Here is a 17,507-nt window from a genome sequence, read left to right as displayed (position 1 = left end):
AGCACCATTGTCGTCATCATCATCGTTCTCTACTCTAGCGATCGCGATCATTATCATCATCACCATCCATCATCATCGCCGTCTTCGGCAACAGGTAACGGGTAACGGGCAACGGGCAGCACGCAATGCTGCAACGGCCGCAAGCCAGGCACGCCAGGCACCAGGCACGCGACAAGGCCAGGGGGGCTTCGTTTGCCTTTGCTAGCGCTATGTAACTACAGTAAGGCGGGGGCTTGGCAGCGAGGGGATCTGGCATCTTGGCTGAGGACGTACTACCTACGTAGACATAGGTACCTGGATGCACGACGTGTGGTTGGGCCTTTTTTGAGTGTGCGTGTTTGAAACACAGGAAAGGATAGAAGGATGGGTGATGGGACCTACGTAGTAAATTTTGAGGCTGTGAGATTGCGGAGTTGGGAAGTTGGGAGGATGGAGCTGGGATGCGTGGAGGGCCTTGGGTTTGGTGGGGCTGGATTGGGTGTGTGTGTGTGAGAGGTGTAGGTGGTGAGGCGGCTGTATGAGGCAAGGATACTTGCGTGCGTCGTGGGCAGGTGTACGTAGATGTCTCGGTGCCTGGGTGCTGTTTGTTGGCCTGGCTGCCCAGCATCCGCAATCTCAGAGCCAAGGTATCCGCCTCAGGCAGCAGGCACACGCCCGTCAAGTGTCACCAAGTCACTGTCGGTCAACCGTCAACCGTCAACCACCTACCACCAATACCACCACAACCGCCGCCACCGTCGCCGCCCATCATGGCGCGTGCAGCCCTGCCCTACGGCCCTACGACCCACATCTCCGTCACTCACTCACGCACACACTCACACTCACTCACAGCCACAACCACCGTCCCTACCCAACTGCCAACCTTAGGCCCCGTCCCATATCCTACCACACCACACCACACCTCGTGTCCGGCGCCCATCGCCGCCTTGATCCCGTAAGGCAGGTAATCCCGTCCCCTAGCCACGCCAATCTCAGCACGCACCCAACCCCAAAAAACCCAGCACTAGCACGCAGCACAAGCAACAAGCGCAAGCACGCAGCAAGCAGCAAGCACGGCGACGCCGAACCCGCCGCCTTGGCCCCAGCCCCAGCCCCAGCAGTCCCAGCTCCGGCTCCGGCACCCACCCGGCCCAAGGGCAAGGCGCGCGCGAGCGCGAAGATCGTCGCGCCGGCAGCGCTGTTCCGGCCGGGTACGAGAAGCGTGTGCCGTGTGCTGCGCTTGCTTGCTTTAGTGCGTGGGACGAGCGCGGCGGCGCTGCTTGCTGATGGTGCTGGGATGGAGGGTTGGAGGGGTTAGGGTGCCATGGGATGGGGTGCCGAGTGCCGTATACGACCGATGACGGACGGACGGGCGGGCGGGCGGGCGCTCGGCGTTGTGCTGGTTTGGGTGTGCTGCGAGTTATGTACGGAGTACGGTGGTAGCAGTGCTGGTGGCGGAGGAAGTGGGTGCGTTGCGCTGCGCTGCGCTGCGCTGCGCCGGCCGCCGGACTCCCGACTCCCGAGCTGCAGGAGCTGTACCTAGGTGGTGGGAGGAGGGACGACATTGACAGCACGACGGGGAGCGGGTGCCGGCTGCGCCATGTCGGTCGGCCTGGCGGCCGGAGGCTACGGGTGCGCGCAGCGCCTGCTGTACGCTGTGCGATACGTAGAAGGAGTGTACCTACATACGCACGGGGTGGTTGGTAGGACCTACCTGCAGTATCTCGCACGCTGCGTGCGGAGCGGCCTCTGTACTCCTACGCCGATGCCGTACATACCCAGCAGCAGCACCTACTACAAAAGGCAGGCTGTGGGCGGGTAGGTACGGGAGCACAAGCAGCGCTCGGCGTCGCTCGCTCCCTATGCGGTAACGGGCTGCGTGCGTCCCCCGTACCTTAGCAGCAATAGCAGCAGCAGCAGCAGCAGCAGCAGCAGCTAATCCGCACAGCACCGACCCCGTCCCTAGTAATAATAGCAGGTACATAGCACACCCTCTCATATAGGACACAGGCCAGGGCGGCCCAAAATAGCAGCAGTAGCAGCAGCAGCAGCAGCAGCAGCAAATAGCAATAGCACACCTACCATACCATACCCTTAGTACAAATAGGCACAGTACGGATTAGCTACCGTACCTAGCGGGCGCCTGCAGTCTCGCAGCCGTGGCTCCCCCCTCAACGCAGCAGCACCTCAGCCGCAGCTCAGCCGAAAGCGTGCACGGCGAGAACGGTAAAGCTCGCGACGACGCTAGCGGCAGCCCCGGGCGTGCGCTTTGAGCGAAGCGAGATGTCGAAGCCCACAAATTTGCGGCTGGGTGGGGAGGCTATTCTGCATTTGCGGCGATTGTCCGTGTGGTGCGAAGGGAGATGTGCCAAGTGCCGTGCGGAGGCTCATCAGATGAGGGTTTTGCGGTCGTCGGGCGTGGTGGAGACGGCCGCTTGGCTGATTGTGCCTATTATTGTGGGAGAGATGGGGGTACGCAGCCGTACCGCGTACTATGGAGAAAGGCTTAGGGGGGATATTAAAGGTGTGCGGGGAGTGAGGCTACAGCTGGGCTATCACTCGTCGTTGTGGGCAATGACTTGCTTGCTGCTGTTGCAGCAGGAGTGTTCTGGAATCTGGATGCCGAGTTGCTCTCCCGTTTGGTTGGTGTGTGTGTGCCCTGCAGTGCAGGCATCGTCAGGAGTTGGAGTCGAAGGCACAAACTCCGCCCCCCGTAAATCCGATCGTCGACGACGGGCGTCGTTTAAAGGCTCGGAGCTCCGCATCGCTCGCGCCAGAGCGCCAAGCCTCCGCCGGAACAGGATGGCATTAACCTCCGGCATTACGTAGATGGGGGAGGCCTCCCGTCCTCCGCCCGCTCGATTCCATGGAGAAACATGGGCCAAGGCCAAATCGTACGTTCGGGGTGGGTATCCCGCGCAGCCTCTCTCGGTCTCCGCGCTTGTGCGCTGAGACAAAACACCTGGTGCTCGCCGCGCTCGTGCGCTCGAATCGATCAATGGCAAGATTGTCCCAGTACCTGCCCCATATCCACACTTCATTCCTGCTTTGCCCGTCGCCCGTCGCCGAGGCGCCCGCCGCATACGAGTTGCGCATAACTTATGGAGACTAGGTCTCCCGAGCCGCCTGCCGAGAAACGCGAGACTGCCCGCCGCAAAAGCTTCGCTGGTGGTTTCTCCATCCTGGTTCCATCCAACATCTGCTGCCTAGAGGCTGGCACTCTCACACGCCAAGAATCGAGTTTCAGTAAATCAGGCGAGCCAAGGCAAGATCCCGTAATCGTATTATTATTTTTTTTTTTTTTTTATCGCCGCCGCCGCCGCCGAGCCCTACGTGCGTGTGTGTTTGTGGGTGTGCGTATCGAACGGCGGAGACAGAGAAGGGCCGCGCCGAGAACCCAACGACCCGTCATCCTTTGATGACAGCAGTGATTGGTGTCCGGGGCGCCTCTCTCTTCACTACTGGCGCGCGACTGCGGATTTGAAGCTGGATGGCTGCTGAGAGGGAGCGGTGAGCAAGGGGGCGGTGTTTCTCGTTATTGTTTGGCTAGCGAGTTGCGCCAACGGCGGGAGCGGGCTATCTATGTCATTTCACAAGGTTCGCTGCTGCCTCTTGTTGATGTGGTGGTTGGATCGAGTGTCGCGTGCGCGCTTTTTCTCCCTCTTCTGCTGGGGCTTGGGGCGATGGGATCTCGACGATTGTCATGAGCGAGATGAGATGATGGGCGATGGGCGATGGATGCGAGGTTCGATTTGGCGATTGGCAGAAGCCGCCCGTTTGAGTTTGAGAGTTCCAGCAAACGAGGAACTCCAGTAAGCTCACGATGTTTCGCCAAAAGACAAGAATAACATCAAGCTTCTTTCCTCGAGCCGCAGGAAAAGCCGGGCCGGTACCGCTTCGGCATCTTCCACCTGGGGTCACCCGGGTCGGTGGCGCGGCCTTGGAGGGAACGTCTCACTCGCGAAAGAAGTGGGTTCTTTTCTGGGCTTGACTTGTGCAGGAGATCAGGGTGTCGCGCGCTGAAACGAAGCGCTGCTCGGGGGCGTGCGCGGGAATACGGATAGCAGACGAAATCGCGATAATCATTGTGGTGGGCTGATGCCACCTCTGCCCCGACCCGGGAGGGGGGGAGCACGGCATATACGGGGCACGCGAGAGAAGCCGGTGGAAGGCAGATGCAGATGCGGCAGATGGGACATTTTGGTTCTAAATTCAGGCACGCCCTTTTCGGGATTTCATGCGAGTGGATACTGCCCAATACAATATCGTGCAAAAAAGGAGCACGCGCCCTGCGAGGCTCAGACGAGCAGGAAGGTCAGCGTGGTCCAGGACGCGGGCGCGCGAGTCAGACCTGGGGTCGCGGGAGGCCTGGGAGGCAGAGAGAGAGTATCCCGAGGGATTAATCGGGCTTCTTCGTATGCGGCCCGGGAGCAAATACATGCGCAGGTCGCACATGCAGGCACACGCAGCAGGAGGAGGGAGAAGAAGGCTTGACGAGGCTTCGAGCGGCACGATGATGCTGGCTCGGATCATACTTGTCACGTCAGCCGGCCTCGCCGTTCGGGGCTTGGTGCGTTTGGGGCTCTGGGCAGGCGAGGGCCCCCGTGCTAGAACGAGCAAGGCGCTAGGTAGGGGGGTGCTGCACTTTCTCGAGTTCGGCCTTGCTAGCCTCCACCACACAGATACATATATCCCACCGTCCGCGCTCATCATGTTGTCGTCTTCCGTCCCGTCGTCCCGTGTGAATAAAACTTAATTCGAGAAAAAACGAGAAAATATGGAAAGCCCGCCACTGTCTGTCGACTCCAGCCGTCGCGGCTCTGTCGACTCCGTAGAGGATCTCGACGCATACTTTGCCGACTACGTGCCGCTGTCCAACCTGCCAACCCCGCCTCCCGTCGTTGGCAGCAACACCTGGAACGAGTCCACCCCAAGAAGCCCCTCCGATGCTCTCGATGGCAACCAGGATCTCAGAGGTATGTTCGCCTTCAACTCGCCCTTCTTTCCTGCCTTGTTTTGCTGACTTTTTGCTTTTCTTGCGCAGGAGCCGCGTCTCACCTGGCCAAGCTCGTGCCCTCCAACGCCTGCACCAACCGTCGTCCGTCTGTCACCACCATCCAAGACTACCTTAGCCGCTCCGGCGTGCCGACCGAAGTCCTCGGCCTGACCGCCTGCATCCTGGACGCGCTCAGCATGCGATTCGCCAAAAAGTGGCGCAACGCCCTTGCCCTGTCATCTTCGACTCCCCTGCCGCTGGACCGTACCCACCTGCGCTCGCAGTCGGCGCCCGCCTTTTCGCTGCTCCAGACCGCTGGCGCCGGCGTCAAGAGCACGGCCGAGCCCGAGCTGCTGGTCCTGGCCGCCCTGTCCCTGGCCTCTTCGTACCTCGACGATGCCCACGTCTCGCTGCAGCACTGGGCCAACCACGTCTCCAACGGCGTCTTTGCCGCCCGCCACGTCGCCGCCACCCACCGCTGCGTGCTGCAGGACCTCGACTACGACTTGCACTCGTTCACGCCCGACTTCATCCAGGACGCCGTGCGCGACATGCAGCGCGCCAGCAAGCGCCTCAGCCGGTGCCCCGACGCGGGCGCCTCGCTCACCCTGGCCGAGGAGGATGTCAAGGCCGCCATGGAGCGGTGCAAGCCTAAGCCGCTCTTCCTCCAGGGCGCGACGTCTGCCACCTGGTGCAACGGCCTGGCGACGCCGGAACCCAGCCCTGGGTGCGACGGGCTGGTGGAGGAGCCGACCTCGGTATGCGCGTGGGAAAGGTGTTGATCAAAAGTGGAGGGCGATGTCTTTGAGCGTCTGCCCTTGTTTCGTTGTGCGTTCACTGCGTTCACTGCTTGTTGCGAAGGCTTGGCGCCGTCCACGGGCGGCGACCGAGCGGGGCGTTTTTGTTTTGGGAGCTGCGTGTTGTGTTTGCTGCAAAGATACCCCCCGGTTTTGTAGCCGTGCAGCGCTTTGGCGCGCCGGCAATTTTGTTGTTACATCTTTGGAGGGAAACGCGAGGAAGAGCGAGCGGGCAAGCGGGCGTGTACACTGATACTACCTAGCTAGCTACCGTAATGTTTGTAATGTCTTGAAGCCGTCACTCCACGATGGATGACGTTGCAAAAACCATTTCCCCGCCGGCGTGTTTTTTTCCACTCTCTGGGTGATCGGCCTTGGATGGGCTGATGATTTGCTGGCTGCAAACATCACGATCACGTCCTCCCCATCCTTCTCACGCCTCAAACGTCATATGGCCTGCACCAGTTATCGATTTTCGCTGCAGCCAGACCATCCTTGCCGTCTCCCCGGAGGCTTCCGGGGGGGTCTTGACTGTTCTGGAGGCGACGCCTTCTCTGGTCCCCACACGACTTTCCGGAGCCCCATCGAACGATGCACCCGCCGTACGAGCTGATCCGAGGGGAAGGGTGCCGGCGCCTATGTGCTTCGCCACACGCATCTGGCATGGGACGCGCAGACAATCCGAGGTACAGGGCGTGTCGTGATAAGACAAGAGCCAGTCGTTATAGGACGTGATTGATGCTGGCATGCTGGCTCTTCTCCAGTTGAGCTGCACGGGGGGGAACAGAGGCGGTTTCCCCGCAAGCTGGTCGCACCATCCGGCCCCCGCTCGAGCTTGCCCGCTCACTCCACTGCGCATCAATCACCCTGGCTAGACACGAGTGCATCCCGCCATCGCTCTTCCTTCCTGCCCTTATCTTTGCTCCGGAGCTTTAAAAGGCCAAGGTACCTTTGTACCGCTTTTCTCCTCCTTCCACCCGCACCGTAGATTTCACAATGGCCTCCAACAACCCCTCCTCACCCGTTCGCGAGCGCCGGCCGTCGACCAGCGCCCCGCTCTCTGATCTGCAGGGCCCGGTTGGCCCGGGCTTCAGCAGACCAAAACACAAGAGGACCGTCACTGGTTTCGGTGCCGCGGAAATCAAGGCTGTCGAAGCTGCCATTCCCGAGCCGGCCAGGAAGGCGTATGTTTTCGTGCCCCGCTCTGTCTGCGATTGATGCTAACGGGGTCTGTGCAGATGGAGCAAATACGTAGGCGCCCTCGATCGTGCGGGGAAAACTGGACACTGATTGTCGATTTCGTAGACTCCCAAGGGCTTCGAGACCCCCGAGGACTTCGAGGTGCGTCAATCGTAAATTGCACTCTTGGTCATCGCGTCGCTCACAGGACCACAGAAAGAAGCGATCCGGCACATTGAAACGACCCTCGCTCGATCCCTCTACAATTGCGATGACTTGTGAGACCGACCCTGATCTACTATCGCGATTTGCACGATTGTTGACCCTGTAATCTCAGTGCCACCTACGCGGGCACCGCCCTAGCCTTCCGGGATCGCCTGGTTCTCGACTGGAACAAGACGCAGCAGGAGCAGACGCTGGCAGATCAGAAGCGGGTCTACTGTAAGAGCACACGGGGTGTCGATCGAGATAAGCAGCGCTGATTATGCGGCAGATCTGTCCCTGGAGTTCCTGATGGGCAGAGCATTGGACAATGCAATGCTCAATGTCGGCCAGAAAGACGTTGCCAAAAGTGGGTAGATCGCTATCTCGGGTTTCGGCCAAACGCTGACGCGCACTGCAGAGGGCCTTGAGGAGCTTGGTTTCCGCATCGAGGATGTGATCAGTCAGGAGCATGATGCCGCGCTTGGCAACGGCGGTCTTGGACGCCTTGCTGCATGCTTCCTCGACAGTCTTGCCAGTTTGAACTACCCTGCTTGGGGCTATGGCCTGCGCTACAGATATGGTATCTTCAAGCAGGAGATTATAGACGGCTACCAGGTCGAGGTCCCAGACTACTGGCTCGACTTCAACCCCTGGGAGTTCTGCAGACATGACGTCACAGTCGATATCCACTTCTATGGACATGTCCGCAAGTACACGTAAGCATGGCACACCATCACGCCTATGCCAAGCTAACAGGGAATTTAGGACTGACGAGGGTAAGCAACGCTGCTCGTGGGAAGGTGGTGAGATTGTCCAGGCTGTGGCGTTTGATGTCCCCATTCCTGGCTACACGACCCCTACCACGAACAACCTCCGCTTGTGGGGCAGCAAGGCGGCCAGCGGCGAGTTTGACTTCCAAAAGTTCAACTCCGGAGAGTATGAGAGCTCGGTCGCAGAGCAGCAGCGGGCTGAGACCATCTCTGCCGTCCTCTATCCCAATGACAACTTGGAGCGTGGCAAGGAGCTGCGCCTGAAGCAGCAGTACTTCTGGTGCGCCGCGTCTCTGTTCGACATTGTCCGTCGTTTCAAGAAGACCAACAGGGCGTGGGGCGAATTCCCGAACCAGGTTGCCATTCAACTGAACGATACTCATCCCACTTTGGCCATTCCAGAGCTGCAGCGCATCCTGGTCGATATTGAGGGCCTTGACTGGGATGAGGCATGGAGCATCGTCAGCAAGACCTTTGGCTACACCAACCACACGGTGCTTCCTGAAGCCCTCGAGAAGTGGTCTGTCCCACTCATGCAGCACCTGCTTCCTCGTCACTTGCAGATCATTTACGATATCAACTTGCATTTCCTGCAATATGTTGAGCGCAACTTCCCCAAGGACAGGGATATGCTTGGCCGCGTGTCCATCATTGAAGAGTCTAACCCCAAGATGGTTCGCATGGCTTACCTCGCGGTCATTGGCTCGCACAAGGTCAACGGTGTTGCTGAGCTGCACTCGGACCTCATCAAAGCCACCATTTTCAAGGACTTTGTCGAAATCTACGGCCCAGACAAGTTCACCAACGTGACGAACGGTATCACTCCGCGCCGCTGGCTGCACCAAGCCAACCCCCGCCTTTCCGAGCTCATTGCCTCGAAGCTGGGCGGCCACGAGTTCTTGAAGGATCTTACGCTCTTGCACAAGCTCGAGGAATACGTCGATGACAAGGAGTTCCGCAAGGAGTTCCAGGAAATCAAGTATGCCAACAAGGTTCGCCTGGCCAAGCACATCAAGGAGAGCACTGGCATCAGTGTCAATCCTTCTGCGCTGTTCGACGTCCAGGTCAAGCGTATCCACGAGTACAAGCGCCAACAGCTCAATATCTTTGGCGTCATCCACCGTTACCTTGCCATCAAGAAGATGTCTGCCGAGGAGCGCAAGAAGCTGGCTCCCCGCGTGTCCATCTTTGGTGGTAAGGCCGCTCCCGGCTACTGGATGGCCAAGACTGTCATCCACTTGATCTGTGAGGTCGGACGCGTTGTGAACGCTGACAAGGATGTTGGTGACCTGCTGAAGGTCGTCTTCCTCGAGGACTACAATGTCAGCAAGGCGGAGATTATCTGCCCTGCTTCCGACATTAGCGAGCACATTTCCACGGCTGGTACCGAGGCCAGTGGAACTAGCAACATGAAGTTCGTCCTTAACGGCGGTCTCATTATCGGCACTTGCGATGGAGCCAACGTAAGTCATGTATCAACGTTTGATGCAACCGAGCTAACATGATTAGATTGAAATCACGCGTGAGATCGGCGAGAACAACATCTTCCTCTTCGGCAACCTGGCGGAAGACGTCGAGGACCTGCGCCACGCGCACTTGTACGGGCAGTACAAGCTGGACCCGGAGCTGAACTCCGTCTTCGAGGCGATCCGGAGCGGCATGTTCGGTGACGCAGGCTCCTTCTCGGCGCTGGTCAACGGCATCGTGGACCACGGCGACTACTACCTGGTGTCGGACGACTTTGCGTCGTACTGCCAGACACACGAGATGATAGACGAGGCGTACCGCAACCAGGAGGAGTGGGTGACGAAGGCGATTACGGCCGTGGCGCGCATGGGCTTCTTCAGCAGCGACCGCTGCATTGACGAGTACGCAGAGGCGATTTGGAATGTGGAGCCGTTGACGCCGAAGAAGGAGGGCGCGCAGGTGTCGGTGCATTGATGCAATGCGGTGCGCTACAATACAGTACAATTCGGTCGGTAGATGATGCGGTTGGTCTACGTACCTATCTGGCTGGCTGGGCTGGGCCGGCGGCTTACGACGAGACTACCTACGTAGTAGGTAGTACTGCCTAGATGAATGACACGACGACTCTCTCTCCCTCTCTCGTTCTTTTCCTTCTTTCTTTCCCCTCCGGGTTCCGGGGGGTCGTTTGCGCTACGTATCTCCTTGTGCCTTGTGCGTGCGTACGTACGTGCGTGCCTGTCTGCCTTGTCGTCTCGACTTAGTTACGGCTGTCGGGTGTGGGCGTGTGCACGGTGCCACGCGTGCTGTGCCGCGCGTCGCGGGTCTTTGGTTCATTTAACGAGCGAGCGACGTGCTTTGAGACGCCTTGACGACGCGTACGCGGTTGTGCGGTGGGTGGGTGTGCGTGTGTTTGTGGGGTTAGAGGAACTCCTTGTGGGGTTGGGTGTGTGTGGGTATGTGTTGTAGGAGAGAGGGTAGGATATGCCTTCCTTTGAGGAAGTGTGTGTTGGTGGAAGCGTGGTTTATGAAGAGGAGGTGTAGATATCGCTGCAGTGACAGAAGTGACAGGAGTTCAATCTTATAGCATTGATGACCAGACTTACCGGCCCCAACGTCCGGAAGAACGCCCGTATTCTAGCCAAACCTCCTCGCTTTGGACATTCTTCTAATCGTGAGTCAGCTCTTGCCTGTCGCTCGCCCATGTGAGGAAGCCCTAGCTGCCACAGTCGATGCTACCGTGTTTCTTGATAATGGCCTCCTAGACGGGGCGCTTGTCCGCAACCTATTTGGGCATGTCGAAATCGTCTACCTAGCTCATCTGCCTTTTCTTTTGTCTTTTTGAGCGTGAGGGCAGGCACTCATGTATATAGTTTTGCGGCAGCGGTTTGTTTCTACGAGATTTGTCTGAGGAAAGGGCGTAGGTCATGGCTAAAGTACTATCCTAGCTGCGGCTAGAAATACTTCGATACGATAACGTCGCTGTTGGCTGGTAGGTTTTTGTTAGCTGGAGTCTGAGGTAAGTTTGTGTAGGAAGACGTGTTTGCGCATAATGAGGCGTGAAGCCGACGATTCTGGTCGACAGGATGATGTTGTAGAATCAGCTCTGCCTCTGTTTCTGGACTGTGTAGTCCTCTGAAGTGTTGTAGAAGTTTATACCCTAGTCGTTATAGCGAGGAATGTCCTCGGTAACTGGCACTTTGATGGGTCTGAGATGGACACCGTAGTGCTGTCGAGGTTGGTATTCTGTACCGATCCTTAACTTTAAGAACGACTTACTTTATCACCGGTCTAGAGGTAAACCCTTTCTAGCTTCGGGCAGACAATGTTAATAACGTTAATGAAGTTCTTGAACAGAGGCATATTCCTGTCTCTGAGCTTCTTGAAATCACCTTTATTAAACTGATTTATAAATGGCCTAAGGAACCTCTCCTGTGAAGTAAGCCTTATAAATGACTCCCTACGATTATTGTCGTTAAGAATACGTCGTCTATATCTTTTTGTTCGTCTGCTTAACCTAGAAGTTCGTTAGTTTCCTTTGCTATCTTAGATGTTCCGTAGTTTCTTAGTGTCCTTAACGTCTTTATTCCATTTCCTACGTATATACTTATATGTATTAGACATTCCGCATCTATCTCTTAGCCGTAGCGGATGAATTGCTGAATTGATTATTCTTGTGTTCGCACCGGCATCGATAATCCCTGCCTTCTTGGTTATTGTCCGCTTGCCCTTTCTATATTTGCTTTACGGATGCGGCGGAAGGATTCTTATAAAGTGTAGATAATCTGTAAAAGCGACGGCTTATACAATCAAAGTTAAAGGAGAGACAAAGAGCTGATGGTATGTTATTTAACCATTGTCAACTGGGTATACGAACGTTCCGGGTAGGTCCGAGGAAGAAAGGATTAAAGAGGCAAGTTCGGCTAAGATCTACGTAGTCTTGTTGATGTCGATGACGGACACCATAATGAATATGGCGGTAAAGGATAGAGTTGTCTATTGGAATACTCGAGAATTTCCCGAGAACACAAAGTAAGGGAGGCGATATATTACCATGGAGACTTTATGAAGTAAAGGTTCAAGCTTCGTTGGTACGAGTGGTTTAAGGATAGACTGTGTATAAGATTAGATATTCCCGTTTTGTACCCCAATCATTCAAAACTTACCAAAACTCGTAGCTATTATTACAAAAATACTCAAACTCTTCTATCCCTAATTATTTAGAAAGATATAGTAATACTATCCTTTCTTCCTGGTACCAGCATCAAGCTCATGCAGTCAGAATCCCATTTGCTACAGAGCGACACAATGAGTAACCAACCATCTTATATACGAGGTAACATCTACCAAAGCCCTAATAGAGTTCTATACAGCCATCTGCTGTGTGTACTAACCTAACTATCAACCTCTCACAGTATTCCTGCACGCAAGTCATGAATCCAGCCATGAGAGCAAGCATACCCACGGCCGGGCGTCGAGAAGCCGCTCGCTGAGTGCGATGAGACAATTCCATGAAGCTCACTGAGGTGGTCAAGTGAAACCGATTATAGTCACTTCACGACAGCGCAAACGGATCCATCCGCTGCTAAACTAGGTACGCTGTGCAGGTATCGGTGACGTCTTTCTTGCGGCGGCATCCTTTGCGACATGGCAGAGCTTGAGTGAAGTCCCTGGTCGGTTTTGTCGGGTTTTAACTGTCTGGATTTCTCGATGGCGTCGTGACGTGCTTTACATTGCTTGATTGGATGTTAGCTTGTGTGTCGATTAGGTTGTGGGGTAGCGCGTGGCTTCCTTTCTCGTGGACGCGTCGCGCCTCCGCCTCAACACCACACCGGCACATGGAAATTCGATTTATCACCATCATCATACCTCAAACTTCATCTCCGCTCGCATGCTCATTTACTATTACACTATTCAATACTTCAGATCTAGCGGAAGCTGTTCCAGTCAGCATACAAATATACACGTTGGCTGGCGTTGAGTATGGAGCCTCAACTCACGCAACCAATTTTTTGAAGATGAGCAAGTCACTGCTTAGACACTATTAAGTAGATATCTGTTCATTTTCAGCCTAATTATCCCGTTTCGCATTCACAAGACCCTCGAAGTGTTGTTGCTCACATGGAGACGTCTTTTCATTCTTTTGATTGCGAAAACCCGCTCCCCATGCTGCCACACCACAACTCAACCCCAAACTACACTTGCTCATTAACAATCAAGCCAGCCATCCCTTGGCCAGTGCCGATGCACATGCTTGTGAGCAGTATCTTTTTCTTCTGGCGACGACATTCTGCCAGCCCAGTAACAATCTGGCGAGCGCCGGTGCATCCGAGCGGGTGACCAAGCGCAATGGCACCACCACGCACGTTAACCTTCTCATGCGGCAGCTTAAGCTCGTTAATGCAGTACACCGCCATGGACGCGAACGCTTCGTTCAGTTCGATTACATCGATGTCGTCGATGCCAATGTTGAGCTTGGTCAGCAGCTTCGGAATCGCGATTGACGGGCCAATGCCCATGATACGCGGCGCAAGACCCGCCACTGTCGCCGCAACGTACTTGCCCAGGATGGGCTGGCCAAGTTCTTCAGCTCTGGACCGCTTCATCAAGAGCACAGCAGCCGCGCCGTCCGTCACTTGACTGGAGTTACCGCCATGGCTACGGTCGCCATGGGGTAGGAAGGCTGGACGGATTTTCGAAAGTGCTTCGTATGTCGTACCGTAGCGAGGTCCCTCGTCTTTAGTGAGGGTAACCGTCTTCTCCTCGCCGGTCTTGGGGTCCTTGACGCGCACGTTGATTGGAACAATTTCCTCGTCGAACCAGCCCGCCTTCTGCGCCTCCTCAGCCCGCCGATACGACTCCGTGGCATACCTATCCTGCTGCTCACGCGTGATGTTGAAATCCTTGCCCACGTTCTCCGAGGTCTGTCCCATGGGCTGCATGCAGTCACACGCCTCCTGGTTGCGCAGAATTTCGTCGAAGAAAGGCCGCTCCAGACGGTCGCCACCCGCCGTCATCGACTCCGCGCCCATCGCGAGACCGATCTCGATGTTGCCCATGGAAATCTGGTTTGCGATATCTTGCACGGCTTTGAGGCCCGAGCTGCAGAAGCGGTTGACGGATGATCCGGCCGTCGTGTTCGGGAACCCTGCGCCTAGCATTGCGGCACGAACATAGTATGCTGCTTTTGCGTCGCTGACCTGGACGGAGTTAGTCTCATTTCACTTGATGTTGGAACGGGACTCTCACATTGCCTAAGCATATGTCCTCGACAAGTTGGGGGTCCAGCTTCGACTTGTTGATGACCTGCTGCAGCAATTTGAAGACGAGGCCATCGAGCGGAGTGTCCTTGAATCCGCCCTTCTTGGCCTTGGTGAGCGGCGTGCGGATAGCCAGCGTGATGACGATGTCATCCGGGTTCTTCTGGGTGCTTTGGCTCGGTTAGCTCGTTGCGGGGAAGCAAGCTAGAGCCGCATACTCACATCGCAGCGAGGCCATTCTTGGCCGGGCTGATGTGGGAGAGGATCGAATTCAGACGCTCGGTGGCCATGTTGACGCTCTGGCACGAAGGGTATCGATGGGTTGTGGGGAGGTGGAGTGCGGAGGCGGGAGCGGAGTTGGTGATGTCTGATGATATATCGCGGTGAAGAGCTAGGGACGAGCCGAGGCCCACGAGATCGACCTCGGGGCGTCGGTAGTTTGCGGCACAACCGCATCACTGGTCTGGCGTTTGAGGGAACGAGGCGTTCAAACGCCACAAGGCGGGGTCCCCGCAAATTCAAAAAAGTACCGCCGGAATGCACCATTGCCTCTCGGCATGCAGAAAACAAAACACCCACACACCGTCAGCAGCTTGGTTGCCATGCGGCGGCGTCCGGCGCGGATCGAGATCTGCGCTGTCGTGCTCGAATGCGGTCAGCTGGCGCCCACGAGGGTGTACTTTCTAACGGCGGGCACCCGAAAACAACATTGACTTCATCCATCGTGAATACAGCCGCCCGTTGGAACCAACCCTCGACCCTACAACCTACCACGTACATATTCCCGCATTATTTCCGGCCCGCGCGCTCGGTTGCGACGGCACGCGCTCGGCAGTTTCATGGGCAAAGGGCCTTAGCAACGTCATTCTCGCTGCACCGACAACCCGAGTCGCCGAGTTCGCATCCGCCTCTATGGATTACCCACAGTACTCATACAATACTGCCATTCGGCCCACTCCCGCCATGGTGACAAAACAATCGCCCTCCCCTGAGGTTGCTCCAGCCCTCTCCAACAACCCTAGCCATGGCTGATCCCGCCCTCGCAGGCCACGACCTAGAAGAAGCTGGCGACCCCTCCTTCCCCCGCCAACACCACGACTCGCCTTCCTCGTCCGCCACCGAGGATTACCTGACCTCGTCCTCCTCCAGCAACAATGTTTCCCACCACCAGATTCCCGGCGTGTCGGCCGAGCTGGAAAAGACAGACACAGTACACCAAGTACCCTCACGGCAATCAGTAGTCTCACGTACGCAATCGCGCGCGCAGTCCGCCCTCTCGACCGTCCGCTCGCGCCGCCCCGTCCCCGCCTTTTCACATCCACTCTCCCACGTAAAAACGGCTCCCGACGCGCTCGTCGAGTTTGACGGCAAGGACGATCCCTACAACCCCATGAACTGGCCTTTCCGCAAAAAGGTCATTACGACCTTGCTCTATGGCTTCACGACCATGGGCGCCACGTTCTCGTCCAGTGTGTACTCGCCTGCCGTCGAACAGATCGCAGAGCACTTTGGTATAGGGACTGAAGTAAGCACTCTGGGGGTGGCTTTGCTGTTGTTCGGCTTTGGCCTGGGCCCTTTGATTTGGGCGCCGCTCAGCGAGGTGTATGGGCGTAAACCGGCGGTGCTGGCGCCCTATTTCGTCGCAGCTATGTTTACTTTTGGATCGGCCACGGCGAAAGACGTGCAGACGGTCATGATCACGCGCTTCTTTGCGGGGTTCTTTGCAAGTGCTCCGATTACCAATACCGGTATGTAGTTCCCCTGTGTTTCCAAAAGTTAGTCGCAGAGTGGATGGTCCCTCTTACTTCGAAGGCACTGCGCGCGGGGAGCCATCTACTGCGACCCGCTGTTTTAGCAAGCGCAGCTAGCTGATCACCGAATTCCAGGTGGTGTGCTCGGTGATATCTGGAGTGCAGAACAGCGTGGCGCGGCCATCGTGGGCTACGCCATGGCGGTGGTTGGCGGCCCAACGCTGGGACCTATCATCGGTGGAGCAATAGTGCAGAGCTACTTGGGCTGGCGATGGACTCAGTATGTTACGGGCATACTTATGATGTTCATACTGACGCTTGACGTGATCCTGCTCGACGAGTCTTACCAGCCTGTGCTGCTAGTCTACAAGGCACGGCGTCTACGACACGAAACCGGCAACTGGGCCCTCCACGCCAAACACGAAGAATGGGACGTCAGCATGCGGGAGCTCTCGCGCAAATACCTGGTGCGGCCATTCCAGCTCCTAACGACGCCAATCTGCTTCCTCATGGCGCTGTACGCCTCCTTCGTCTACGGCATCCTGTACGCGCAGCTCGCCGCCTTCCCCGTCGTCTTCGAGCAGGACCGCGGCTGGAACCGCGTCGTAGGCGCACTCCCCTTCCTCGCCATCCTAATCGGCGTCTGCTTCGGCGCCGTCGCAAATATCGTCAACCAGAAATACTACACCAAGCGCTTCATCGCGAACAACCGGCGGCCGGTGCCGGAAGCGCGTCTGCCGCCCATGATGGGTGGCTCGCTGTTCTTTGCCGGAGGGCTGTTCATCTTCGCCTGGACCGCTCGCCCAGATATCCACTGGATCGCGCCCAATATCGGCGCCGTTTGCGTCGGCGTCGGCTTTTTTACCATTTTTCAGGCTGCGCTGAATTATCTCATTGATACGTTTCAGGCGAATGCGGCGTCGGCTGTTGCGGCGAATACGTTTTTGCGCTCGGCGTTGGCGGGCGCTTTTCCCTTGTTTATTACCCCGTTGTTGCGTGCTGTGGGTGTCGATTGGGGAGTCAGTATTTTTGGGTTCGTGGCTATCGCGCTCTTGCCGATTCCGTATTTGTTTTTTGTCTTTGGGCCGAGGATAAGAGCGAAAGGAGAGTTTTCGCGGGCGTCTGTTATGTAGGGGGTTGTTGGTGGTGGAGGTAATGCTCATTTGTGGTGTATATATGATGATGTGTAGAGATGATAGATGAATAGACGGAACGATGTATATCCTTGGAGGAGGTACGTTTTACGTCTGTCACTATATAGCTAAAGCTAATAGATAACAGTAAATGTCAACCGGTATGGAAAAAAGCAGTGCTCACTCCAAGCCTGCTGCAAGGCAGACAATGATGTTACCTTCAAGTAACCATATTATAGATATACTAATAATATCGATAGGCAGCAACATGCAAGAAACCACGCCATTATCGTGTTGGTAGCACAGGAGAGTCGAGCCAATGGTTTTCTCTCATGACAAGCCATCTCTGCTGTATAACCACACAGACACTAAGGTCCTCTCAACCTCAGCTCCCATGAAACTTCTCTACATTACCAGTAATTCTTCTCGCATACTTCACCAGTGCCCGCTTCTCTGTGCTTACAGCATCAGTCC

The 17,507-nt window shown here is 56.3% G+C and overlaps 7 protein-coding genes across 7 annotated transcripts; 6 read left to right on the top strand and 1 right to left on the bottom strand.

Moving 5' to 3' along the window:
• Window positions 1–304: 304 nt before the first annotated feature.
• On the top strand, window positions 305–1,357 carry K452DRAFT_292069 (uncharacterized protein). Its single transcript, XM_033541301.1, has one exon. The coding sequence runs from the start codon at window positions 750–752 to the stop codon at window positions 936–938; it is 189 nt and encodes a 62-aa protein (XP_033392564.1). The 5' UTR covers window positions 305–749; the 3' UTR covers window positions 939–1,357.
• Window positions 1,358–2,944: 1,587 nt separating this feature from the next.
• Window positions 2,945–3,480, top strand: K452DRAFT_117475 (uncharacterized protein). The gene has a single exon (XM_033535124.1). The coding sequence runs from the start codon at window positions 3,081–3,083 to the stop codon at window positions 3,396–3,398; it is 318 nt and encodes a 105-aa protein (XP_033392563.1). The 5' UTR covers window positions 2,945–3,080; the 3' UTR covers window positions 3,399–3,480.
• A 1,192-nt stretch (window positions 3,481–4,672) lies between these two features.
• Window positions 4,673–6,113, top strand: K452DRAFT_279411 (uncharacterized protein). The gene is made up of 2 exons (XM_033539417.1): window positions 4,673–4,955; window positions 5,024–6,113. The coding sequence occupies exons 1-2, from the start codon at window positions 4,757–4,759 to the stop codon at window positions 5,755–5,757; spliced, it is 933 nt and encodes a 310-aa protein (XP_033392561.1). The 5' UTR covers window positions 4,673–4,756; the 3' UTR covers window positions 5,758–6,113.
• Window positions 5,719–6,099, top strand: K452DRAFT_292066 (uncharacterized protein). Its single transcript, XM_033541300.1, has one exon. It carries the CDS (start codon window positions 5,774–5,776, stop codon window positions 6,023–6,025), a length of 252 nt encoding a protein of 83 aa, XP_033392562.1. The 5' UTR covers window positions 5,719–5,773; the 3' UTR covers window positions 6,026–6,099.
• Window positions 6,114–6,768: 655 nt separating the features above from the next.
• Window positions 6,769–9,866, top strand: K452DRAFT_302440 (glycosyltransferase family 35 protein; the record flags this gene model as incomplete). The annotated part of the gene is made up of 9 exons (XM_033542589.1): window positions 6,769–6,956; window positions 7,011–7,023; window positions 7,078–7,113; window positions 7,168–7,229; window positions 7,289–7,392; window positions 7,445–7,522; window positions 7,574–7,871; window positions 7,921–9,388; window positions 9,435–9,866. The coding sequence occupies 9 exons, from the start codon at window positions 6,769–6,771 to the stop codon at window positions 9,864–9,866; spliced, it is 2,679 nt and encodes an 892-aa protein (XP_033392560.1).
• A 2,916-nt stretch (window positions 9,867–12,782) lies between these two features.
• Window positions 12,783–14,521, bottom strand: K452DRAFT_258518 (uncharacterized protein). The gene is made up of 3 exons (XM_033538470.1): window positions 14,372–14,521; window positions 14,139–14,319; window positions 12,783–14,089 (listed from the first exon to the last, which is right to left on the bottom strand). The coding sequence occupies exons 1-3, from the start codon at window positions 14,437–14,439 to the stop codon at window positions 13,085–13,087; spliced, it is 1,254 nt and encodes a 417-aa protein (XP_033392559.1). The 5' UTR covers window positions 14,440–14,521; the 3' UTR covers window positions 12,783–13,084.
• A 652-nt stretch (window positions 14,522–15,173) lies between these two features.
• Window positions 15,174–17,033, top strand: K452DRAFT_236804 (uncharacterized protein; the record flags this gene model as incomplete). Its single annotated transcript, XM_033537538.1, has 2 exons — window positions 15,174–15,897; window positions 16,036–17,033. 2 exons carry the CDS (start codon window positions 15,174–15,176, stop codon window positions 17,031–17,033), a joined length of 1,722 nt encoding a protein of 573 aa, XP_033392558.1.
• Between the last annotated feature and the right edge of the window lie 474 nt (window positions 17,034–17,507).

Source organism: Aplosporella prunicola (genome assembly GCF_010093885.1).
Source record: "Aplosporella prunicola CBS 121167 unplaced genomic scaffold K452scaffold_38, whole genome shotgun sequence".
Lineage (NCBI taxonomy): Eukaryota > Fungi > Ascomycota > Dothideomycetes > Botryosphaeriales > Aplosporellaceae > Aplosporella > Aplosporella prunicola.
The sequence above is the reverse complement of the archived record's forward strand: the minus strand, read 5'-3'. Positions and strand labels throughout refer to the sequence as shown.